The 27,798-nt window shown below is 36.7% G+C and overlaps 1 protein-coding gene across 3 annotated transcripts in view; it reads left to right on the top strand.

The window, feature by feature from the left end:
• The window catches only part of ADK (adenosine kinase), a 306,651-nt gene that overhangs the window by 63,078 nt on the left and 215,775 nt on the right, over window positions 1-27,798 (top strand). For all 3 annotated transcript variants that reach the window (XM_076338471.1, XM_076338469.1, XM_076338470.1), the window contains exon 4: window positions 26,085-26,163. In XM_076338471.1, coding sequence (XP_076194586.1) covers window positions 26,085-26,163 — 79 coding nt within the window. The remainder of the gene's footprint in view (window positions 1-26,084; window positions 26,164-27,798) is intronic.

The following is a 27,798-nucleotide window of genomic DNA, read 5'->3' as shown; positions in this document are numbered from 1 at the left end:
CTGCTTGCAAAATCAATTAAGTAAAATACAGTTCACAGATAATAAATAGCAGTGCAACATGGAAAAAATTGTTGATGGGGGTAGCAAAAGAAAGTAAGTTCTGTGTTTTGTACCACCCAAGTTGTGAGTGGAATAAGCAGCCTTGTTTGGGAATTGCAGCCCTCCGAACTCTTGACATACATGAGAGAAAGTGATGTGAGTGTTAACAGAGGGGAGAAGGAAGTTGTTAGATGATGCATCTACTGTCTTCTCTGAAGCTTAGTTTTTATTTTCTATTTACTTACTTTGAAGCCTGTTAATTCATCTTCAGATTTCTTGTACTGATAGACTACTAACCTGTTCCTTTGGGCATGGTTTTGTGACTTCTGTTTTGAAGTTAGACTTGAGCATCTGGGCCAAGGCCTGATTCTCTACTGTACAGGATTTAAAATTTTTTGGATGACAGTATTACCCAGCCTGAAATGGTTTTGTTTGTTTTGTATGTCTACCATATCTTGCGTTACCAGTGAGCTTGAATTTCTGGTGAGTGTTGTTATTGTATCACTGCTGAGTGAGAGAGAGAGAAATCAATTATATTCTTAAACTTCTGGAAGAAGTACCAACATGTATCAAATGGTCAGTAGACCAAGCATGAAAAAACTGAGCTACTTCTGTGGACGAGAGGGGGTTGATAGTACAGTTGGATCACTGTGGTAAAGAGCAGCACTTTGACTTTTATGTGCTGCTTGTGGGTTAAGTTTCAAGGGGTTTTGGAGGTGGAGGCATGTGTCTTGGGTTTTTTTTTTGTTGTTTTTTTTTAAAACCTTATAGCTGAGTGTTCTTAACTTGCTTAAATTCCTATGGTAATCATGGTGAGGTGGTTGTAAAATTCACTTGTTAGCCTTTCAGAGGAAGGACGTGCATGCTTATTGTAAATTATATGTATCAAATTGATTTGAAATTGGACCAATAGTTACATTGATTTAAAGTGCCAGAAAATTGGTCTAAATTTCATAATTTAAGAATGGAACTAGTTTCTCTGACTTTATGGAAGGATGACTTATTTAGAGACCAACTGGAGCATGAGTACCTGTATAATAAAGTTGATAATGGAGAGGCGGCCGTGCTGGGAAAGAAGTAAAAGGGCTATCACAGTTTGTTCAGGGAATAATTTCAGTGTAACCCATTGGAAATCAAACATGCCTGAATATTTCTGGATTTCTTGTTAAAATGTGTCTCCACATACTGTCACATTTTTAACAATTGCATTTCTTTCCTTTCCCTTTTTACTATGCTTTGAAGCTTTGGTTGGCAAGCATTGTGTCTATTTAATAAAACCTTCTAAATAAAAAGCTTTTCCAATTGTAACGAATGAGATGGTATGCTAGCATAATATATCCAGAGGATGATGCTGATTAGGAAAATTCAGAAGTTTAGTATACTGGAAAGTTCGAAAAGGTGTCAGATACTGACGTTACCCTGAGAAGCAACAGTTGGGGGAAGCGTGTGAAAGTAAAATTGAACTCTGTTTTTGTTTCTAAAGCCTTGCAACTGGTGGTACTATTCTGGGTAAACTGTTAATCCTGTGGCTAGTTTTGTGGAGCCAGCAAATACAGTTAGGCCATGTTGAAATGTGCAGTGTTTGTGTTTTGAATCAAAGAAAGTGAAATTGCAAAAACTCGAGTATAGCAGTCTTGAAGCAATGTAAATAGCAGATTACCAAGTGTATATGACATTGACAAATACAGTTATGTGTTAGAATATTTTTAACCGCTTGAGGCAGTTAATTCTGTTTCCTCAGATAATCAATTAATAGTAAGAACGAATGTATTCGCTCGGTCCTGTAAGTTGTGACCTCTGATCCACAGAGTCCTCTTAAAAGTTTAAACATTTCTGTGTACAACTGAAATTGAATGTCTTGGTACTGAGCTCTTTCTTACTTGTCTTAGATTCTTAATGCTGCGAAGAACAGACCTGGATTTGTGAGTGTCCAGTTTCTTACAGGGGACTCGTGCTAATGTTAATACTATGCCTTACTGAGACTAGAGGCTGCATAGGACTGAGCCTCCTGGAAGTGCACAGAATAGCATCCTCCATTAATGGCCAAGGAAATGTGTGAGGGAGCCTGAAAACCAATTAATTCCACTAAATATTTTCTTGATGTTGAAGGGTACCGGTGATACATATGCTTTGACTTAACTTCTTATCAGTCTCATCATTTTGGTGTTCTGTTTTGCCAAAATAATGTTTGCTATATGGGCTAATGAAACTAGATAGTTATGCACGATTATCTTAAACAGAAAACTGATTTTGTGTTTAATTAGTGTGAATGGATTTGCTGAAAGTGCTCAGAGTAGGCATACAAACAGTAAATCAGAACATTATGATCAATTGTGATTATTACTATTGAATTTCGTCATAGTCTTAATACCTCATGTATGCAGAAAGCAACGCTGGTGCTAACCTGTATGAGTGAAAAATGTGTCTAAATTAGATAAAACTGTTAGCCTATAAAAATATTTAGGAGGGACCAGTACAGAGTTTGAGGAGAGCAGGGGGAGGAGAAAAAAATGATGATGGCGGGGGGGTGGGGTTGTACCTTATTGTTTTGAAGTTATTGAAGCTAAGTACATCGATTCAGAGAGTTGAGTAATGTGTGGGTTGTTAGACAAGTTATGGCAGTTCTAAACCCGAAACAATTTTTGCAATGGATTAAGATGCACTCATTTTAACTTTTCCAAGCTAAATTCAGCAGATGTCATGAAAGAAAATTAGAAAAGCAAGTGAAAATGGGAGGCAAAATCTTAGGTATAGAGCTATTGAATTTATGTTCCGGTAATAGAAAAATACTGTAATTATCGATTATAGTAGGCAAGTAGGTCAGTTATATTAATGTGTTTGCTTAAATTTTATGTTTGTTTAGATTCTGTGAAAAAGATGGCAAGTATTTAGATAAAACCAGTAGAAAGATGTTTTAATCTTGGTAGTGAATAAAGCAAGCGTTGGGGGGTGGGGAGGACCAATGGTTGTTTTTAAAGCTTTTTGACTCTTTTGTTGTTAATTCACAATAAAAATAATTTAAGGTTTAACCTCTTAAAATTATGATTTGTGTTTTTCTGTGAAGTTGCCCACTGGCTGTTTCACTTCCCCTGCTTGGTATTCGTTTTAAATGTATAAGAAAATGATTTTTTTTTTTTAAAATGTTTCTACTGGTCGCTAAATTCATTAATGGTTAAGAAGGTAAAAACTACTTGACTCAAAGATTTTGTTTATGTAGTAAATGCATCTTTAAAAAAAATTGCATTCTAACTTGCACTGTAAGTAGTACTATTAGTAATGAACATCATAGAGGGACCTGATAATGTATGAATTATTCACTGGTAGATTATTATATCTTTGTTGTTAGCATGCAAGATAATGAACATAATTACTGTGGCAGTGTACTCAGGGGAATGTGCAGTTCTTCCCTCCGTCTAGACTGGAGTTACTGTCTAAAGGAGTATTAAGAAAACATGGATGAGGTCTGGTAGTTGAGTTGCTGCTGCTTATTTCCTTCTGCTGCTTTAGTAAATGCATATGCTTTGTACACTTGAATCTTAAAGGTGTTTTGTGTTGGGGTTTTTTGTTTGTTTGGCTGGTTTTTTTTTACTTTCATTTTTGAGTAGTAATCATCTTTCTGTTCTCAGTCTGGCAATATTGCGCACTGACTGAAAGGATTTGATGTTTAATTGTAGCAGCATTGTAGATTTACCTTCTTCTATTAGAATGGTCTATTATTAAATTAGTATAAACAGTCTAATCGCTTAGGAAATCTAGGGTAAAAGGTTAATCAGCAATTTGCCTTTCTTTAAAGGACTTAGCTTGTTATGATTTACTTGTCTTAAAGAACTTTGCAAGGCATTAGTTTGTACGCCTCTCTAATCTATGAGGCTGTCCACCTGATCTTAAGCTTTTTGATGAACCAAGTACTTCTATTTTCTGTTTTACATTATGATAATGTAAATTATCTGTAATAAGCCATCCTAATTAAAGTTGGTAAATCTACAGCTCTGCTCCAATTACTAATCAATTATACACTAATTTAATTCTACTTAGCTTGATACAGTGCATCATTAATCAGGTTCAGGTTTAATACAACAGATTTACTGTATTAACCAAAAAATTGCTGCATTCAAATAGAGGGAAATAAAGGAAGTCACGATGCCAAACAGTATACATAAATACTTACTTGTCAATAATGTGTTACAAAAGATTTCATTTTTCCTTGGGGAAGTATAATTGAAACTAGTTCTGTCTTTGTGAGCAGATTGTTGTTATGAGCAGAAACCACTGATAATATAATACATTTAAGCAGATCATGGTGGTTCCTTTGAATGCTATACGTAGTTATCTAATGTAGTCAATTGTCTCACTTCTAATGTTATTTAAATGATTAGTTGTAAAATAAATCTGCCAAAATGCCTTTGGTGGTAGAACAGTGAGAGCTAGTGGCCAAGTAGATGTCATTCTGTTCAGACTTCTAAAAGCTTTACCCATATATAACTCTCAGTACAAGTTTAATTTATCTGCTGCTCTTACCAGTGGGACTGCTGTTTTGATGGGCTCTTACGTAGCCACATGTGCAAGAAGGCTGTCTGCCTGCTGTTTTCCCTCTCCCTTTGCAAGGCCTAGGAATGACTGAAATTTGCCACCTGGAGACTCTTCTAAAAGTTTGAGAGTTGCAGGGTGCAGTTCACTTGAAAAATACAGATGCCACACAAAGCTAATATGGCTTTCAAAAGTGCTCACAAATAAAGACATTAAGCAGACAAGTAGAAAACTTTTAAAAATAGAGAAGAAAGAGACAGCCCAGCAAACAAAAGGAGACAAGGTCTGCAGATGATGTCACTTAACCCCCGTACCTCTCAGAAATAGTTTAGTATAACTAAAAAAGGGTTGAAGGGGAATAAGGGACTTCAATAGGTATTTCATAAAATAAGATACTATGTAGAAACTAAATTGAATAATAAATGAAGTTAAATTTTATTACTCAGAGGAAAGTATGATAAGTTTTCAGATATCTTTGCCAGAGAAAATGCAGGAGGACAGTTAGGTTGTGAAAAAAAAATTGGAAACCATTACTGGAAAACAGGAATAAGAGAACACATGGAAAATGGTCACTATCCTCAGGCCTGCTGTTCTGGATAACATGCGTCTTTAGAAAGAAAGGGAATTGAAAAAGAACTTTTTGTGATTCTGCCTGTTCAGGTCCAAAAAAAATCATGACCAGGATTTATTTTCTTTTGCTATATATGCTCTTGGTCTGTCCATGTTCAAGATTTCTTCTGATAAAAATGCATATTTAAAAATTCTTAAATCCAGGTGGTTTGCAATAAAGGCTTTAGAAAATATACTTACTTGTCTTCTAGAATCTTAATTTGAGGCTTGTATGTGATGCATTGATGACTGTCTGTCACTGCCATTGCTGTCACATTCCTGTCCTAAACCTACAAACCATATTGAAAAAATCATGTGTTCAGAAGATGAACAGCAGCTTCAGTTCACTTTTCCAGGAGATTTGCAAGGCAGCCTTTTAGAACTCTTTAATTTGTAAAGGCTTGATTTAGCTTAATAATCTTTGCCAGCCAAGTTTGACTTCTCTGTTGTAGGATCTGAAACTGAACTGAGGAGGAAAAAAAGGTCTTTGAAACTTCTCTGGATATTGTATACTTTGTCTTCAGGATGTGTCTTTGTCCAGTGATATCTTTTATTTACATTTTGGGGAAATATTTGTCCTTTCTACAAGTTAAGCTAACAAATGTGCAGTCAAATATCAGTTCCAATAACAATGCGATGATTCTTCATGAATTTTTTTTAAACACAAGAGTTTACTTTTGGGAGTATTTTTAGTGTGGATGTGCCTAATTGTTATCTCTGAAAGTGATTTAAAGTAATCTGCCTTGTTTTACGTTAAAACTGACCAACAACATTTATCCAGGCAGCTATTGCCATCTCCACTAGGGTGACAGTAACTATCAGCTGTGTGATTGTCTTAAATTCTTCAGTCTTGATAACAAGCGTGCGTCTCTATGCTGGTGGTCTTTGGCAATATGATCATACACTATTTTTTATGTAGAACTGTTCAGAGCACAATATGAAAAGAATGGTGTTTGCGTAATGAAAAGATGCCCTTGTCTATAGAGCATCATATACTGTGGAAGGTGGGATATGTGAAGATGAATGAGAAAAGAGAGAGTGGAAAGTGAAAACAGGGTTCCTTTACAGCAGATTTGAATAATCTCCTGGAAGATTGTATCCTAGTCTTCTGTGTAAATTTTCTAACTTTCACAGGTGATTTTTTTCCAAGTGTTTGACTTGTGATCTTAATGTGCTGAGTACATACAACTGTAAGTAGATGAATGGGAGTTATACTTCGAACATATTAGGTACTAGATAAACCTAGATATGGAGAAAAACAGGTCCTAAGCATAACAAGTTGAACACTCAAAATTAGTATATTTTTTAATATATTTTTATATTTTTTTACCTTTGTTTCCACAGAAAGAGGATAATTACGCCTTTAATCTCAGTGGGATCCTATGAAAATACATAGGATTATTCATGTTTATACTTGAATACAAGTGCTTCACTATAGAAACTTGTAGCAAAATACTGCTGAGAAAGCCAATAATTCTATCTTCATAAATGGTGTGTGTAGAAGGTGTAGGGCCACAAGCTGAATAGGAAGATGAAATAGAAAGCAGCACACAAGAATGAGCCAAAGTCTTATTTCCAGCTTTTTGTAACTTCAAAGTGTTTGACTTGGAACTTGAGTGATTTTAACATAAGGATTTTGTGCATCATTAATACAGTTTCATACATTTCGTATAGCTCTCTTTAGGGTACAAACCCATTTTGCATTGTATTGTAATTGAAACTTTAGCAATTTTGCTTAAAGTTCAACTGTTTCTACATTAGAATAGATCAGTCAACTGAGAAATCCACAATCTTAAATCCAGGAAATTAGAAATTAACTGAAATGTGTTGGAAGTTCATTTTTTCCTTTTTGTTTTTTTTTGTTGTAGTTTTATATATATATATATGTAATATTTGAATTGTGAGACATCTTCTAATTGTGTAATGTTACCTGTTGTCTCAAAATGTGTTACATATTATATTTTAATGAATGATTTTCATTCATGAGAACATCAGATTCGAGACCATCTAAGGCACCTGAAAGTGCACAAGTCCATGGGGCTCCACAAGATGCATCCGCAGGTCCTGAAGGAACTGGCGGATGAAGTTGCTAAGCCACTATACATCGTATTTGAGAAGTCGTGGCAGTCCGGGGAAGTTCCCACTGGCTGGAAAAGGGAAAACATTACCCCCATTTTTAAAAAGGGAAAAAAGGAAGACCCAGGGAACTACAGGCCAGTCAGTCTCACCTCTGTGCCTGGGAAGATCATGGAACAGATCCTCCTGGAAGCTGTGCTAAGGCACATGGAGGACAGGGAGGTGACTTGAGACAGCCAGCATGGCTTCACCAAGAGCAAGTCCTGCCTGACCAACCTAGTGGCCTTCTATGATGGAGTGACTACATCAGTGGACACGGGAAGGGCTACAGATGTCGTCTATCTGGACCTCTGTAAGGCCTCTGACACGGTCCCCCACAACATCCTTCTCTCTAAACTGGAGAGGTATGGATTTGATGGGTGGACTGTCCGGTGGGTGAGGAATTGGTTAGATGGTCGCATCCAGAGGGTAGTGGTCAACGGCTCAATGTCCAGATGGAGGTTGGTGACGAGTGGCGTCCCGCAGGGGTCCGTATTGGGACCGGTACTGTTTACCATCTTCATCAAGGACATAGACAGTGGGATCGAGTGCACCCTCAGCAAGTTTGCAGATGACACCAAGCTGAGTGGTGTAGTCGACACGCCAGAGGGACGGGATGCCATCCAGAGGGACCTGGACAAGCTCGAGAAGTGGGCCCCCGTGTGAACCTCATGAGGTTCAACAAGGCCAAGTGCAGGGTCCTGCACCTGGGTCGGGGCAACCCCCAGTATCAATACAGGCTGGGGGATGAAGGGATTGAGAGCAGCCCTGCCGAGAAGGACTTGGGGGTACTGGTGGATGAAGAGCTGGACATGAGCCAGCAATGTGCACTCACAGCCCCAAAGGCCAATCGTATCCTGGGCTGCATCCAAAGGAGCGTGGCCAGCAGGTCGACACTGGCAGGTGATTCTGCCCCTCTCCTCTGCTCTGGTGAGACCCCACCTGGAGGACTGCGTCCAGCTCTGGAGCCCTCAGCATAAGAAAGACACGGACCTGTTGGAGCGGGTCCAGAAGAGGGCCAGGAAAACGATCAGGGGGATGGAACGCCTCTCCTCTGAAGAAAGGCTGAGAGAGTTGGGGTTGTTCAGCCTAGAGAAGAGAAGGCTTTGGGGAGACCTTCTTGCAGCCTATCAGTACTTAAAGGGGGCTTCTAAAAAAGATGGGGACAAACTTTTTAGCAGGGCCTGTTGCGACAGGACAAGGGGGAATGGCTTTAAACTAAAGGGGGGTAGATTTAGACGGGCTATGAGGAAGAAATTTTTTACGCTGAGGGTGGTGAAACACTGGCCCAGGTTGCCCAGAGAGGTGGTGGATGCCCCATCCCTGGAAACATTCCAGGTCAGGTTGGATGGGGCTCTGAGCAACCTGATCTAGTTGAAGATGTCCCTGCCCACGGCAGGGGGGTTGGACTAGATGACCTTTAGAGGTCCCTTCCAACCCAAACTATTCTATGTTTCTGTGATTCTATGATTTTAACTCTGCTACTAATTAGTAAAGGAGGACAGAGTTACAAGTGGAGAAAAAGAACCTCGTGAATGAAAATCAAATTGCTATATTTTATTAATGAGGTGATAATTTATAATGGTATAATTATGTTCATGGTATGTAACTAGTTGTTTCAGGAGTTGGTTTTTTTTTTAAAAAAAAGCATGCACACATGCATAACTCTACACTGATGCTCTTAGGTATGTGCCACTGTGCATGAGAATATTGTGTATAGCATTCCAGTGGCGCTCATCGCAAGTCATTGAAAAGTAGCAAGTGATATGTCATTTCCACAGTAAGAGTTTAGATTTGTGTGATATAAAGGCAGTAGTTAAGTGATGATCTATGGTAACTTCCTACCATCTCTGTTTGTGCAGTAAAAAAGTGTATGTACTTATGTCCCTAGTTCTACAGGGAAGTAAAAAACTTCTGTGAAAACTGTCTTACAGTTTTAAATCACCTTTGTGACTGATGGCTTAAAGTCTTATATTTTCAAAACAAGTATTTCTAAATGTGTGGAGAACGTTAGCTACTTTTAAGTTATGACGGCTGCTGCAGAAGTTTCCTTATGTTTTCAAGTATTTTATATTCATGTATATTGTTCATAATGGACTTATATTTAAAGCTTAACATTATAATTTCACTTTATAATGACTGAAAACCTATTAATAAAAATCCTTGTTAAAGAAAAAGTTTTGCAAAATGGGCACAGTCCTCAACACTTATGAAAAGTTAATTCAACAGTTATTAAAATTTACTTTTTAGAAATAAATGCGTATTAGCAATATAAGTATGTTTTAAAAGGAGTATAAGTGTTCCAGATGTTCCCAGTATTCACAATTGACCACAATTACATATCACTGCTAAACTGTCTCCCTCAAAAGCAAGTTCTGCAAATATAGTTGTGCCTTCAAGTATGGCACAAAGCCACAACATAGTCACTTTTAAACCAGAGGAAGAAGAGATCAGGGACGTAAGAACGTAAGCTGACAATACTCTGATTCTAGACCAGTTAAACTGCCATCTGTTGTTATATATAGACAGATATATACACTGTAGCAAAAAAAAATGTATTTATTTTGCTATATATAATATACATTTTATACATATGTACACATATATACATTTTTTCCTGATACTTTTTTGTTTTTATTATTACTTTTGTTTTTATTATTAGCCTTGTATGAGTTAAAAATCAGAGTAAAGTGGTTTTGGAGACCACATTTGTTACTTCTGTGTCAGCTCTTTAGATATTATTGAAGGATAACATCTCTTAGTATTGTTACTAGAATGTAGGCTTTAAACACAACTTGCATTTGGCTCTGTTTTGACAATAGAAGTTAACCTTGTATGGTTTTTGTTAAAGCACTGTTGAAAAAATATCTTATTGAGCTATTTGTGGTGTTTTTTTAAAAGATATTTAAGATTTCACATACAGTTTAACTGATCACAGATGAAACTGTAAATTAATACCTCATGAGTTTTACTGACTGCAGGGCATTGTTTGTAATTCAAAGCTGCTTTGTTCCTACCCACTAGGAAAAGACCCTGTTCAAGCAAACAAATTAAAGAGTTCACCATGATATCAAACTATTTATTAAAACTGAAAACTCTGATTTTGAACTTAATATTTCACTGTGACTTTTATAATAACCTATTTAAAACATATTTTTTTAAAAGCCTAAATCTTTAGGGATTGAAATAAGATATAAAATTGGTTTAATTGTTGGTCTTAATCCACCTTGGTCGAAATTTTGTACTCAAAGAATTGCATGGCAAACAAAAAGAGAAAACGTTGCAAGTTGCTTCAGTTCAACTTGTTCTTTGATCAGATGCGTTTCCAATCCTACTGACTTGTACATGGTCTCGATACAAATAACAGCTTGATAACAGAAAACTTTCAGGCATGTTTCATGTATAAAGTTTAATTTTCTCACTGCCACCAGTCATTCTGAGCTAGAGAGAGTCAGGATGAATGTGTTTGTTTTCAACCTCCTTTTCCGTCTTCTCTAATCTCAGAAAGGATTTTGAGGGAGCCTTTTTTTTGTACTTTTACTATTTTTACAGTATAATTAGTGAATAAAAATTGGAGAGGGAAATAGTCTCACCATATGAAGAATGTGTCAAATTATGTAAAACTAAGTCAGGAGCTCCTGCTAGAAAAAGATAGGCTTTATCTGTGAACAAAGTTAAGCTCTTGCAGAGATGTTCCCCTACAGAGTGGCATATTCAAACTTACAGGGGAGTCACCCACCATCTTCTGTCAGGTAGAGACACTTTCTTTAAGCTCTCCACTCAGTAATGCTCTCTGTGGATCATCCCACAAGACTACATGCACTACAGAAAATATACGTGAAATGTGTTTGAATTGGGTAGCATTGCTGGAAGATGGCGAACATCACCGGCAAGCCTTTGGCATAAGGGCCAAAAGTGTTTTTGCAAGTGGTTCAGCCGCACTAACATAAATGTAATACTCTGCCCAAGTCAATAACGAAGCAGTGTGTCGTGGTGACAAAGGCTACTTAAAACAGCTGAAATGGCTCATGTAGCTCTGCTTGGTATTATGTAAGAACATAGTTATGGTCACATCCAGTCAGTTCAAAGACTCAATTACTAGTATTTGCGACTGGAGGGAACGACTGTGAAATATAGCAAGCATTACTGAATTTCTGTATTTGTGTTGAATATTCTCCCAGCTTCCAACAAATAATGTGAAACGGAGATGGTAGGGGTTTTGGGGGGGTGGGGAGGGGTTTTTCTTTTTTACCAAATAAATTTTGCTAGATGTTTTGTCCATTAATTTATCCAGTAATATCTTGAATCCAGTATGCTTCTGACATTCATGGTCTGCTAAGGAAAGAGTGCCGTAGTTTCACTGTACCTTTTATAGAAGTATATTCTTTTCTATCTTTGGAATCTGTCACTAGCTTGGTTCATTTATGCCCTTTATCTCTTGTATTATGACATGATGTGAATAATCACAACCTATTTCACTGGTTAATTTATAGGTCTTGATTGTTTCTCTCCAGAATTGACTCTTCTAGAGTGTCCTGGTTGTCTTCATTAATGTGAAAACATTTCCATGACTTTGATTATGCCTGTTGTTCTTCTCTGTACCTGTTTCAGTCTTCCACTGTTTCCCTTTTAAGGTGATGAGGACCAAAGCTGCTTATGGTGTTCATACTGTTGATTTTCACTCTGGCATGATGATGTTCTCCCATTTTTATTAGGAGGAGCAGAGAACAATTGTAACACTGAGATTTTTTTTCAACCTCACTGATCTTTTACATGAGCAGTAGTATTTAGGTCAGGATCCTTTATTGTTTTAGGACTATTTTTACTTCATGCACACTCAATATGGAGTCTTGACATCCTCTTAAAAAAAATACGTTTTCTAAAATTGGTCTTTTATATCAGCCTAAGGACATTCAGATTTGCTCATGGAAACTCTCTCATTCTGGTCTTGTCTAGCTATTCAAAATTGCTCTTTGAGCTATTTTTCTAGTCTTTGTGGGCTCTTGCATCATTCTCATCATGCTTAATGCTAGCATGTCTACAGATACTATGAAAAGATGGGGGGGGTTGTATTCTTACATGTGTTTTCCTCTTTCCCTCTCTCCAACAGGAGATTTAGGTACAGTTTTGAGTTTTGGGAATTTTTTTTTGTTATTTTTATATTTTTCTTTACGGGAAGTTAAAGAAATGTTTCTACCACTTGGAGAAGTGGTTGTGATTGCTTTGGGTTTCTGTGGAACTTCATTACAGTTGCCTGATTTCTTGAACAGCTGGGTATTCTTTATCTTCCGTGACCTTAATGTGAAAGATTACGTTTGAAATGAAAGGAGTTGTTGACTTCTGTTTTCTTCAAAACTTCAGTGAGTGGTGAGCTCCTTTGCAATCTCCTTGTATGTTGGTTTCGCTCCTGTGGGAGCTTTTGTGTTGTTATGTGTAGAAGATTAAAGGACTGTTCAACCTAGAGATAAGAAAACTGAGGAAATGTCATTCTGTTTTCTCCTGTACTTTTAATTATAGACACAGAGGGCTGGTATGAGCTTCAAGTCCGTTGTATAGCACCAAGCTAAACATACGTAGCTGGAATAGCTAAAAGTTGTCTAACTGTTCTCAAAATGTGAGTGAAGGAGACTCTCCCTCCTCTATGTATGGGCGTCTCCTACATGTAGTTAGCTTTCTGTAATGTATAGTCTAAGTCATAGTTAAGCTCATTTCTACCTGCCTGCAAGGGATATGAAGAAATGTTTGATTTCTTTGTAAGAGTCATTATTCAACTGTCCATCTTGTTTCTAGACACTTCTTTTCTTGACTAAACTCAATTTCTTCAATCTTTCCTTATACCTCATGTTTTAATACCTCTTATTCTACTTGCCTTCCAATTAATTCTCCAAACTGCTTTTCATCTCAAAGTAGGCTACCGAAATTGGACTTGACAGTTGGGGTCTTCATTACTTTTGAGTAGAAAAGAGTACATTTTCCTTGCATCGAACATTTGTCATCCTTACTGCTATATTCTAGAAAAATACACATCTTCCTGCTCCCATAACTCCCCCAGCTGCTGCAATGGAGTTAAGTTGCTGACTGGTTTTCTCATTTTTGATCTTCTGTTACCTTCAGACACCTTCTTCCTGCCCCCAGTGGTACTGCTGCCTAATCCCAGTTAATTCCTGTTTGGTCCTTGTTCCTTAAATTTCTGTTTCATCACTGCTAGTCCTCACTAGCTTTCATTTTAAAAGATTTTGAATTTTTTTTTCTTAATTGTATTGGGAACATTGAGCAAAGTGTTTTTTGGGGTTTTGTTTTTTTTTTTGCGCATCTGTTTAGGTTTTGCTAAGTTTAGGTGCCTGGTTATCTAATAAATACTGACTGCAAAACAGAACAGGATAATCACATTTGGACCAAGCCTGAGATGTAATTCGATTATATAGAAAATTATAGTTTTAGTTGATGTTTTTCTGTTACTGGTGTAACAACTTAAGAATACTTAGTTTTATTTCATATTTCCTGAGTTTGCTTATGAGAATGTCACAGAGAAAATGCCTGGAACATTTTTTTTAAGTTGAGATTTATTAGGTCTACTTTTCCTCTGTTCCATACTAAGCCAGTTATCTTGTTGAAGAAGGAAATGCATATTGATTTGTAAAGAAAATGTTGATATCCAATTAACGGTCACTGTGTGACAGTTAACTACCAGGTGCTTATGCACTGGTGTTTTGTTCCAGCAGCTTTCCAGACATAGAAATTAACCTTCAGTGGTCTGTAGCTGCTGAGTTCCCACATTTCCTGGTCAATAATGTATTTCTATACTTCACGAAGACAGGTTAATTTTTTTTATTCCTAGTTTTTGCAGAGCTGAGGGTAAGAAGGTAAATTTCTGCCTCCTTCATTCCAGCCTTCTTGGGAGGGGAGGTAAATTCTTTCATGCACAACTCCTGTGATGAAATGCTGCTCTTTAGAAACACTGTTCAGCAAAAGAGCTGGTGTGATTCTGTGAAACTTAACAGCTGACCACAAGCTTCTTAATAATGGCATGAAGACTAACACAGGGTATCACTAAACATGTCTTGTTAGTGTTGTAGTGGCAGGGTGTATACAGACAGGGGAAGTCGAAATGGCTGCTTTATCAGAGGGAGCCTCTCAACGTTGTCATATTTGGGTCAAATGTTTGGATTTTTCCTTTCAATCTATGAATTGTTGTTCTGCTGTGGAATTAGCCTTTTAGTGCTGCTTGGAACATTGCTTTTTGAAATGATTTATGCACTACGGTTCCCTTGCAGCTTTTCTGTAACTTGTGATTTTTGGGTAGCGTTCCCCGCCGCCCGCCCCCCCCCCCCCCCCGTTCATTGCATATGCTAATTTTTTTTCCCCAAAAGGTGACCCTCTGAGATTGTGCCTATGGAGTGAAGAGATGGACTGAATTGTCATAGGCTGTGGGATGAGTTATTTTTAGCTGTTGGCATTTCAGGCTGGAACACTTCATTCTGTTGTGCTTGCTAATGAGTCATCTGGAGAAAATGGGCTTCTTGCTTTCAGGGAGGGTCTGTAGCAAATAATAATAGGCTAATCTCTGCAGGAGATATTCTGTCAAATAACTAAAGCTTCAACTAGAAAATATGTTGAAATGGAGACTTATCTTCTCCCTGTAAGAATAAGCATGCACTCACTATTATTATTATTATTGTATTATGATGTATATGAAAATCTCAAAAACTGGAAGACTGATAAAGAGCCTAGTAATGGTATAATAGTAAAACATTTTTGAGAAAGAAGGTTAATTGAAGACAGTCACCTTTTACAGATAGAGAAGAACACAGAGTTGCTTCCTAATGCAGAACATCGTTCACTTCCTGAAATCTGAATATGCATCTAGTTCTAGAAATCTTATGGGAAGAGTCCTAACTAGATAAGCCCTATATAAGGCTTGCATCCTTGAGAGAACCACAAGTTCATCAACATTCAGTGTATTATTTTTAGGGATTATCCAGCATCTTTGTTTTGGTCCCTACTGAAGTATATATTTTAAACTTTTTTTTTTCTTTCTGTGTGCAATTCATAGTTTCTCCTTTGACCTCTTCCCTCAACGTTTGAAGGTTTTGTGCTGATACAACATGGTAGGCTTTGTTTTGCAGCTGAAAATATCACCACTCAAGTAAAAAACTTAATGTAAGAGTAATTAATCAAAGTTGTTAATCTGGTTGCTTCTTTTTTCTATTATTGAAATTCTAGAATTCAGTAGTGTAAATGATTCTTTTATAAAAAAACCTATGCAAAGATTTAGGGAGAACTGTATGAAAGACGGGGAAAAAGACCCCCAAACCCTATTCCATAAAGGAAGTGATTTAAAGAATAGCATCAGTGTTGAGTCTCTTTGTCACCTTTGGTACTTCTAATGCTACTTACAATCTATATGTTTACCTTCTTTTGTTTACACCTCTTCCCCTTGTAAAGCATATTACTTCTCTGTTTTGGTGGCAAGAGGATGTTTCCTTCAGAGCTAATAATTTTTACTCTCCATTGATTATTTAGCCATTTGGGTTTGCTTTTTTCAATTATCGATGGAATATTGAGATAAAAGAATATTTTATCTTCATTCAGATAAATATTTTTGCATTATTAGCCCCTGTTGACCCTTCAACCTATACTGTTTTAACCATCTTCTCATATTGCTGTGATCACTCTAAAACATGCTTTAAACCAATCAAGTTTAATGATTCTGATATTACCAGTGTGTGCAGCTCCTAAATAACCCACAGGGCTTAGACTGGGTTAATAAAGATAAATATTTTACGTTTTAGAAATTTGGCATATCTACATTGCGGACAATAGTGTTGTGGTCAAAACACTCGAGAAACCTATTAATAAGCTGGTGTAAGTATCAGAATCAATTTAACTGCAGTAGCCTGGAAGTTTGCATGAGAAAACTTACCTGTGTTTTAGCAGAAAGAACTTTTCCTAAACATCAGGCTGCTGTGGCTAGACTGCTTCCAAATCCTGATCTCATTTGTTTATGGCTAGTTTGAGTACACTACACTGACTCTATAGATTGTCCTGTAATTGTCTCTCTAGTAGGCAACTAATGCAGCTTCTCAGGTAGCAGTATATTCTGTGTATCCAATCCTTGGATGTCAACCCACCGGCATAGTTTCTCCGGCTTGTAGGAGAGCCAGGTTTTTGTCTTTTCCAAAAGTGAAAGGAACATATTTCCATGTTATCCCTTCTGAACAGTTCTGGTTCCTTCTTTCTTAAATCTACACACACACACACACACACACACACACCCCCCAGTATCCTAAGATGTGGATAATGTGAACAGTTGATTCCTTCTGTAGTTTCCAGTGCCACCTAATGAAAATTAAGATGTGGACACATGATTACGTACTTAGCAAAAACGTACAAAAACAAAATATATTTGGGAGTGTGTGTGTGTGGTAATAAATATTGCCTGTGTTTTTGAGCTACAGAAATTCATGTTATTACCTGCTATCAGTAGGTGACTATCTTAAGGGATATGTGGCTGGAAAGCGGCCTGATACAAAAAGGACCTGGGGGTGCTGGTCAACAGCCAGCTGAATATGAGCCGGCAGTGTGCCCAGGCGGCCAAGAAGGCCAATGGCATCCTGGCCTGTATCAGAAATAGTGTGGCCAGCAGGAGTAGGGAAGTGATCGTGCCCCTGTACTCGGCACTGGTGAGGCCGCACCTCGAATACTGTGTTCAGTTTTGGGCCCCTCACTACAAGAAGGACGTCGAGGTGCTGGAGCGTGTCCAGAGAAGGGCAACGAAGCTGGTGAGGGGTCTGGAGAACAAGTCTGATGAGGAGCGGCTGAGGGAACTGGGGTTGTTTAGCCTGGAGAAAAGGAGGCTGAGGGGAGACCTCATCGCTCTCTACAACTCCCTGAAAGGAGGTTGTAGCGAGGTGGGGGTCGGTCTCTTCTCCCAAGTAACAAGCGATAGGACGAGAGGAAATGGCCTCAAGTTGTGCCAGGGGAGGTTTAGATTGGACCTGAGGAAAAATGTCTTTACTGAAAGAGTGGTGAAACATTGGAAGAGGCTGCCCAGGGAAGTGGTGGAGTCCCCATCCCTGGAAGTATTTAAAAGACGTGTAGAGGTGGTGCTTAGGGACATGGTTTAGGGGTGGACTTGGCAGTGCTAGGTTAACGGTTGGACTTGATGATCTTAAAGGTCTTTTCCAACCTAAACGATTCTATGATTCAAAACAGAGCTGGATAGAGAAACAGGGAGGTTAGAGAACTAAAATAGAAATCTTGCTTGGTATTTACTGTTGGTTGTGCTCAAAGCAGGATTTTCTGCACTCATTATTTGTTCATGAGGAAAATTATTATAGTTCACTGCATGTTAATAGGAGCTTGGAGTGGACGTATACTGTCTTCTTGGTCTATTTAAATATCCTGATGTATTTTTAATGTTTTCTTGATTTAAATTTACTGACTGGTTACTGATGTAAAATAATTTAAAATAGCACAAGGGGTGAAGAAAAATAGATGTTTTTAGCAGTGTAGTTGAATTGACGTGAACCATTTATATTATTGTAAAGAACAAAAAATTGATTTATATTGTGGTTAACAACTGTCACCATTGTTTTGGACTTTGTGCTAATAGAGAATATTACTCAGATAAAATGCTTCTTAATCTGAGTGATGTATGGAAACAATTAGTTCATAATTTGGTTTTGGAGCAGCTCTTTGCAAAACTTTCTGATATTTTATCAACTCTGAATTGGAATCTGAACTTTGCAACTTGGTTAACTTATTTTTTACTGTTTTACTCTTTTGATGTATTTATAGATAAAAGTACAAATTGTAAAGTTACTATAGTAAAATATTTTTATCTGCCAGGTGTGAGTGTGCATACATCTTTTTTTTCTTTTTGTCAGCTCTTTACAGGCAGCTTAATATGATTTGCACTACAGCTTTAGATAATCTAAACTGTAGCAAAGATAAGGCCTAAGATCTCTTGATGACTGAATACTTTTAATATTAAAATATTCTTGGCAAATATTCTATTAAGTTAAACAAATTTTCACTTTGAGCTGGAGTAAGTTGATGCTTGTGAAACAGCAGTTTCAATTAGCATTCACTGAAGGTTTATTGACAGTTAACACCTGGTCTCTACTGTGCCAAGTGGGAAGCATCTACTGCAGTCTCGTATGATTGTTGCATAATTAGGATTATGATCTCTAATTTGCTTTTAATTTTGTAAACCTAGTCTTATTTTCAAAACCAGTCCGTGTTACTTGTTTTCCTGCATTTTTATTGTAGGGTAGGTAAAGTTATTGATGTTAAAAGGATTAAGAAGTATACTACTTTCTAACATGAAAAACAACTTGCCCTTTCATTGGTTAGTTAGCAAGGAAATTTGGACATGAAGAATTTACTGGTAGGTCTCAGAAAGTATGTATTCTTCCCATACTACTTATGAGAAGCAAACAGAAAATGACACAGTTTTTTTGGAAGTAGTATTCTTGTATACAAGCTGCCAAATGTATACTGGGAACATCAGGAGCAAGTGTAAATGTTTTTGTAACACTGCTGAGAAATAACAAAGGAAATGACCTCGTTCCGTAGTGCTCCAGAACGTACTTTGGCGCATCCAAGGATGAAGAAGGTAAATGCTACATATTTTTCCCTGCCTGCAATGCCTTTTGACCCTTATTGGCTATGCATAAGGGCAGGAAGCTACTTCTGGCTACGGTGTTTTGCCACAAATACTATGGTGCAAATCCCTAGATGTATCTGCAAAATTTTTGAGTCTTGGCTGATCATTTGGAAGATCTTCCTCCAAAAAGACGGGGGGGGGGGGGGAAGCATAAACTTGCAGTGAATTACTGAACTGACGGAAATTCTCTAACAGTATTTCTGATTACCTATACTCAGATGACACTTTTTACAATGTTTTGATTAGAAATTTAATAAAGGGAGAGAAATTTTAGTTTTCTTGACCTATACTATAGTAATCATATATAATACGCATATTTTAAGGTTTGTGAAGGTATTCTGTGTATATATAATGTGTGTATGTATTCATAGTGTTTAGTGACAGTTAGAATCAGAAATGTAAACATTTAATAATGTAGTGGTATAGTTTTTCTTTTCATTTTCCTACAGCATTTTGGAATATCAACAGTAAAACTTGCCTTGTGGTGGCTGATGCTTCTGAGTGTAATCATGTACATTTTTGAGATAATGTAGAGGAGGAAGATATTCAGATAATCTGGAATAAGGGGGGGCTTTTCAAGAACACTCGCATAAATTTGCCTGACTGCTGAGAAAAGAAAAAAAAATTACTTTGAGAAATGTCTTTAAATCATGATCCTTAAGAGCTGATGTTTTAACCTTACATTTGAATGACTGTTACTTTTTCCATCTTGTTTCAATATGCCTAAATGCAAACACATGTGGAAAATGTTCTTTTGGCTTTTATCAAACTGACATTTAAGTGCATTTTTTTCAACCTCGCTAACATTTGTGGTAAAATATTTCAAAGCTATGAATCTTGCAATTTGCCTATGCATTTTTTTTTTCTTCTTCTTTCATATATTAACATTTGGTACTCATAATCCTAACCTGGTTGGAATTACTGGCTTTTTTCATTTGCTGTTTGTTTGGATGAGGTGATTAGGAAAATACTTTATGTGAAATTCTAGTTTGCAACAGTAAATACTTCCATGAAGAGTCACTGTTTTCTGTACTTTAGTAAATAAAGGAGAAAAATACGATAATCTGCTATATTCAATTGTAGCAATCATATTCCTAACACGTTTAGCTTTCTGTTGTGTTACATGTCCATGGTGCTAACCTGTCTCCAATACTTCCTTTTTAGCATGTTTCATTCTTCCCCTCTACTCCCCTACCCATTTCCAAGCTCTTTTAATTCTGTGCCAAGCTAATAAGGAGAAGAACTAGCTCTGGGTAGTCAGTCATTGCCAAGCAGCTGTTACACAGTTTTCTCATGTACCTCTGTGATCGTACCTCATTTCTAAAAGGCAGTATTTTTGGTCTTTCAGGTCCAATTTTAAGTAAGAACAACCAATTATATCTGCATCTCAATCTTAATTGGTTATACATCAAAGACTAGGGATGAAATAGTTCATATATGTAACTATCCTTTCTAGGGTTTGAACTTTGAACACTGAGTTGTACAATTTAGACAGAGAAATTAGGTACACTCTTCAGAGTTAAAAATATGAATTACTTTTCTTTTTACCCACAGTATTTGTCCTAAAGTATTCTCCCTTTTATTTCTGTTTAAAAATAATACCTTGTGGTTTAGTCATAATGTTTACATCTCGAGACTAGACCTTTTCCTTAAATCTGAATTAGATTTTATGCAGGATCAGATTATGAGGGCTTCAGCTTGCCTGCTAATACTGACCAGGGAAGGTTGTCTTTCTACAACATGCGCCCCATCTGCCTGGTGGTGTGGCTGCCTGCATCGTTCTGGCATTGGCCCAGGCTGTGATGAAACTGAGAATGTGACAGACGACAGGCTTGTCCAGATGTATGCATAACTACTTCTGCCATGCCCTGCAAAACAGTCAGGATGCAGGTTTGGCATTATTTAGTTGTTTGTGTTGATTTATTCCCTGAGGGTTTTCTTCAAAAATGGAAATAATATTTGGTACTTTTTTGTAGTTTTACTGAGCTTTTAGTATTATTAAAACAGGTTGTATAATAAGATGCTCACTCACCTACTTTTTATTTAATTTATGGAGTGATTTCTTAGACATTCTGACACAGGTTACATAATTTGAAGATTTAAGCAGATTGAAAAAAAAATGCAATTAAAAGGATCAAACATCTAACAGTGCATGAGTGTGGTTCTCCTCACAGCTGAACATTTAAGCTATTGCCATGTCTTAATATGACTACTACTTGCAATTAAAAATATCTGGGAAAGGTGTCAGAATTGCCATTAATTATGATTTTTAATTAAAATCTAATTAAAATTCATCCAATAGCTTGAAAACATACCAAATCCTAGTCTACCTTCCTCTCTAGAGGGATCGACAAAGGCTGCCTCCCCAGGCCCAACTTACCTCCAAAGAGAAAGAAGTTACAGACTTATGTGCAACTTGCGACCTTTTATTGATTATTTAAGAGGTTTCTGTCTTAGTGTTTTTGAAGGTTTTTATAACACCAAACAAAAATGTACAATCCACTGTATTGTATTATTATTATACAGAATACATATTGTAGTATTATACAAAATAACCAGATTTTTGTCTTACATTCAGGCTGTCATTATCTGGCATACAACAGAAAAAAGGGCAAAAATTATTCTTCTCTCCTCTCTAGCTGCTTTTGGCAGCTGATTTTTTTAAAGTGTAGCTCCCTGCTGATGTATGCTATTGAGTACATCTTGGGTAATAAGCAGATATATCAAAAGATATCCAGGGCAACACACCCTGCTGAAAAACAAGCGATTACTTTTCTCTACTTCTTGCAGGTAGAAGTAGCTTCTGACGTATGCATCAGAAGTGTTTTTTCCTGGTGCTCTCTCTGTATAAGACAGTTAAATGTTGGTATTCTATGGCCATTTTACTCTTCAAAAAGAGTTTCTTTGTAGTCTAATATAAGTCGTATCCAAAACCTTAACAGCATTACTTGAATTGCTTTAATTTTCCTTACTGCAGCTCCATTGCCTTATGTTGTCTGCCTTCAGTTGTAGGGAATGTTTTACGTGCTTATTTTTGTTGTCAGTTTGGTTTTGAAAGCATGGTGAGCCAAATATGACTGTATTTGTTGCTGTGTAACATAGAACAAGAAGATAGTCCCAGCTCAAAAAAGCCTCTGATTTTGTGTATAAAGCGAGTTACGAGAGATGGGTATTGATTCAGGAGAGGATTGCCAGTCATTAGACTGGAGAATAGCCTCGGGAAATCACACTGCCTTGCTGATGACTTTTTTTAGACATTATGCTGAAAGATAGTCTGAAGGAAGATTTAAAGTAGATTTGCTGATATTCATAGAAAATTCTAGTAACTGGGCATTGGATGATATTATGGGTTAGTGAGAGAAAAGGTATTTTTGTTGACTGCTTTGTGCCCTGAGGCTGTTGTAAATCTGAATGTACCGAATGAAGGATGGTATGTTCAGTGCTGTAACGCTTTGCAGGGCCTTGACAATGTAGAAAAGTGGCTTCTGCCTGAAATGCCTGAGAAGGGGCTGGAAGAGGGGTGTGGAGAGAGGCGAGCTGGGCAGAGGGATAGCTGACACAGATGATCTTTGCAGCTGTCTGAAGGGATTGGATATTAAGATGAGTGCATTTATCCGTATAGTACAGGAAATCATGCTTTCTAAGAGGTGCTATGAGAAGGAATAGTGTAAGGTTTAAACAGTTTGGTAAGAGGACACAGAGAAGAAGAATAGTGATCCTCAGGTTATGAATGGTTTGAGTGACAAACAGGGTGGTGAAATTGTCAGCAGTGGTACTTACTGGGGGGTAATTCTAACAGCTGTCTCCAGTTTGAGGTAATGGTATGGCATATGTAAGAGGAGTCTGTGCCTTTTAAAAATAAGCCCCCACCTCCTGTAATGTAAGGAGGTGTATTTTGTTTAAAAAAAAAAGGCATAAAAAATTTATTCTCATTCTTGTTTGTATTCTTTTATAAAATAGCTTCTTCCATTACCGTGTTATACTTTTTTTTTAATAGCCATTAATTCTCTTAAAAGTGAAGCTACTGAAAAAGCTCACCTTTCAGTATTGAGTTCAATTAGGAGTGAACCCTTTTTAAAAAAGGGGAGGGGAAAAAAAAGCAACTGACAGAAGTGCTATTGCCTTTAGTATAATTGAGCAAAACATTAACATATCCTCTTTGGTCAGTGCTAGAGTTGATCAGCAGTATCACAGCTGAAAACACATGCTGCTGCAAATGCAAACTTGTTTTTGTTAAAATACGCCGTAATGTGGTGAACAAATTCATGGTACCAAAAATAGGGGCCCCTCTATATGGTGCTGATTGTGGGATTTATTATTCTGTTATTTAAGCTAATGGTATGTTACTAGGTCAGGAGAAGGGTCACAGTTCTCAGATATAGCACAGCCTTAAGAAATACTCAGACCAACAATTGCAGAACATGAAACAAAAATATTATTCAGTCTTGCTCATAAGGTTCTAATTTTCTTGAATTATCCAAAGTGTGATAACAGCTTAGTCCTGAAGCACACACAGAAGCTCTGTTTAGCATTCCCAGGCCTCAGAGCAGTTTCTACAGTTGAACTTCCTTCCTTAAAATGGAGAGTTTTATAAAAGCAAATACCATGTTTCTGAGGCATGCTAGAATGACAGTCTTCTCTTTGCAGGTCAGACATACAGCAGACAGTGACAAAGTCAGTGTTCCCACGCTGCCTGTGCCATCTGCTGACATTTTGAAAAATGTCCATCTAACCGTTCATTTTCTTAAGATAAAAAGCTGTTGGCATTCTTAATTTTCAGGTCATTCTTGATACAACTTGGTTATCAGGCTCTTGTGGATTAAAACAACACAATTTATATCGTCCTTTTGAAGTGTCATGGAAAATGACCAGCAAAAATTACTTTTCTTGCTGTATGAACTCATCTTCTATTTTATATAACAGACCTCTAGAGGTGTTGAGTTTACTATCTTAATAAGAAGAAAAGGAGTTAGGTCTTTTAATGTTCAATCTGAAATAGTGAAAGACAGTTGCCATTGTTTGTCTTATTCTATTAAGTAATTTTAAAATAATTTGTTCAGATTATTTCTTAGATTACATAGCTGTCACCTTGAAATCTTCATAATACAGACAGTATTTTAACGCTGTTTCCAATTTTTTTTCCCAAATTCATATACCACCTATTTTATTAATTCAAACTACAAGATAAGTATTTAAATACATACTCCTCTAGATTTAGAGCTGCTAAAGTAGGTGATCAACTACAGTACCTTAAGTTTATAAGGTTTAACATGGCATTAAATAATACGGACATAGAAACATTCGATGTCTTTAGGGAAAGGAATTAAAATATCAATTGGCATGCTTGTAGATATACAAGAATACAAAAATAACCATGTGATTTGGGCAGTACACACTCAAATTGATTGAAAAGGTAAAACGTGAATTAAATTAAAGAAAAAATATTGCCAAAAACTTAATTGGTTCATGACGGTTTGTATGTCTTTGCTTGAGAAGCAATTGTTAGGAGACCTGTTGTGTTTTGTTATTTTTTCCCCGCTCTCAGCTACTTGCTGTCATTTGAGGTTTCAATTGCTTGACATAGAATTGGTGGATAATTAGTAGTGTGGATAACTGTGAAAATCATATGTAGTAATTGAGTTCTTGATTCTTTCTAATTGTCTGCCCATCAGTAGTTTGCTAGGGTGAGTAGCTAATTATTCAAACATTTTAAATTGAAAGTACTGTAGAAATAAAAACGCTCTTGTTAGTAACATGGTATTGAAAATCAAAACCTCTTAAACAAAAAGTCATTATTTGACAAATCTATCCCCAAAGCCATTGTTCACATACTATGAGGAGATTGGGGTTGTGAGGGGGAGAGGAAGTCTAGGGTTGGCAGATAGTGTTGATTTTTTCACTGTCTGAAATAAAGATATGTCACTGTTTTAAAAGATGCTAAAGGTGAATACCATAAAATATGTTGAAATACATCTAACTGGGCAAGCTTCATTTGTTAAAGATAAACATCTAAAGTTAATAGACTTTAAGGGCAAATCTGTGCCATTCATTAGGGTCGACCTTGAGGTCATTTTGAACCTCAAATGTGCAAACAAATTTTACAGTAACCATTTTAACTTGCCTGCAGGAGTCCTTCTCTCTGAGTCTAATGTCTTCTGAGGTTGTTAATCCTGCTGTTTAATTCACTCATTTTGAAGTGTGCTTAGAACTTAAAGGCATGATACAGTATTTGTGCACAGCCTCCCTGCAGTCTCCACAACTCGCTCATTCTAGTTTCCTTTTCTGTGACACTTCCCTTTTCTACAACCTGTGACTAGAGAGAAGGCTGGTTCTTAAGCTTTGGTGTACTGTGATCAGAGATGCAAAAAGTACCCTAGACAAGGAAGAGTGTCTTATAGAACTCTATCTGGGTCTTAACCATGAAGTTTGATCTGAAATACGAGGGTAGATATTTCTGTTAAAAGTTCAAATATTTGTTTCAATGTTCAAACCTAATAATATACTACTCAATGTTATCAGAGAATGCTATGTTTTCAAAGTAGTATGACTTGAAGGATTTGAAAGCTCATCTGGAGACACTTGGCTTTTCTGTTATCAGATTTTCTCACATACTAGTAGATTTGTTCGTAAAAGTGTCAAAATATACTATTTCAGATGAAAACTTAAAACATAGCACCGTTGTTTGGGTCAAGTTAATTTTGAAATAGACACCACATCTCCTCAATCTTCTCACTTAATTTTACGTTCTGTTTCTAGCTTTAATGAGGTGGAATTAAGTATCTGAATGTCTTCATTTATATAATTTTTCTTAAAGCATATATTTTATCAATCTAACAGTTCATTGCAATCAAGCTTATGCTTCAGATGTTTTCTTCAGTTACTCGCTCCACTTGCAACTTTAAGGTAAAGGATTCAAGTTGATGTCACACTTTGCTTTGTAATTTGGACAAAACCTAAATAGATGTTTCCAGCTTGCACCATATGTAACAGCTAATGTGTCTGAATTTCTTGTTTTCAAACAACATGATGTCATCTACTTCTAATCTTCATGTCTTCTTTTGAAAACAAACAAAAAAATGTAGAGTTTTAACTTTTTTCTTCTCCACCTTTTTTTTTTTAACAGATTTGAAGAACTTGTGAAAAAGTTCAAAGTAGAATATCATGCTGGTGGTTCTACTCAAAATTCCGTTAAAGTGGCCCAGGTTTGTTCTTGTTTAAAAAAGAATTATTGATAATTTGAAGTGTTGAGTTTGAATCGACTTGATGCTCTGTATTGTCTATGTTCATCATAAGCACTGCTGAGTGGGTGCTTGTGATTCTGTTGCTCAGACTGTGCTTGTATTTTTTGACATGATTTATTTTGAAGTTGTGCTCTTTATTCTTTTCACAGACTTTCTGTTAAGGTTATAGTTACAACTACGGTGTACCTAAGAGTGGAAGGGAGGGTTTTAAGGAAGGTTGAGCCAGGCTCTTATCAGAGGTGTACGGTGGAAGGATAAGAGGCAAGGGCCAAGGTCCCTTGCTGCAGTGAGGAATCTTCCAATGAGGAGAAAAAAGTCACAATGAGAATCAATAAACAGAAGTTGTTGAATCTATGTGCTTGGAGACTTTCATAACGTATCAGGATGAGTTCTTGGGCAACCAGATCTAAATTTGAGGCTGGCCCTGCTTTGAGTAGTAGGTTGGACTAGAGACCTGCAGAGGTCCCTTCTAGCCTTGCATTGTTCTGTGATTCTAACCACATTTATCCTGTAAGAACTTGAAAGTTTGTAAAAGATTGAAATGTTAAACTTTTTTTTATACAAGTATAATTTTTCTGGCTATGGGTATGATGAACAACAGTAATGATGAATTTGGTTTCAGGTATATTAGCTTTTCTATAACTAAAGTATGCCTTTTGTCACAATACTCTTAAGCATATACCTGTGTGTATATTTTTAGATTGTGATAGATGTACAAATCCTATAAATAAAAATATACAAACTGTATTTATAACCTTTTTGTTAACGATCCTGGCTTATTAACTTCCAGACTTCCTATATAATTAAAACTTACTGCCAGATAGCATTAAATGCACATTTGGAAGAAATTAAGTTATAATTTAACAAAGGTTGCCCCCGCCATAAAAAGGAAAAATTCATTACAGTAATAATCACTGCTCCTTTGTACAAAATAGTTGCTGCTTCTTTACTAAGGTTTCCGTTTTCTGAAAACCCAAAATATTTGAAAATATTTGTGATAAAAATATTTCACAACAGAGAGAAATCTAAGTTGCATGTGTCTTATTGTATGTAGCATAATTCTGAAATGGTTATGCTTTTTACATACAGCTTTCAGGGCTTTTTTTTTTTAACTGTGTGGTCAAGCCAATTTTTTGCTTCTGATACTTTAAAAAAACCTCTTCATCAGGAGAGCTCAAGTTATTGGATTCATTCTGTATCAGTATGACTGTTGCTTGACCTATGGGGATGGTGTAGAGGTGGAACGCTGTTGATCTCTTCCATGACAGCTGATTAGAGGTCAACTTTTTGGAGGGAGTTCTGCAACTGTTTATTACTTCAGAGGCATGAAATTCTGCTTCCATTCCTACATCTAGATTGAGGAGATTGAGAAGCAAATGCATATGGTAGGCTCAGAGTTTCTAAACTTTGAAGTGTTCAAAGAGCCCAGGATTTTATTGCCATCTCTCCTTGAAGTGACCTCTTTGACATCAGCTAATTTATTAGTAAACTATGTCTCATACTTAACTGCCTCTTAATCTATCAGTCCAGGTGTTGTTCAATAATTATACTATGAAGTACACAGAACCTATACAGAGTCAATGAAAAAGATGACAT

This window comes from Aptenodytes patagonicus, chromosome 5 (genome assembly GCF_965638725.1).
Source record: "Aptenodytes patagonicus chromosome 5, bAptPat1.pri.cur, whole genome shotgun sequence".
NCBI classification, from domain to species: domain Eukaryota; kingdom Metazoa; phylum Chordata; class Aves; order Sphenisciformes; family Spheniscidae; genus Aptenodytes; species Aptenodytes patagonicus.
This window is presented reverse-complemented; position numbering and strand designations above follow the sequence as displayed.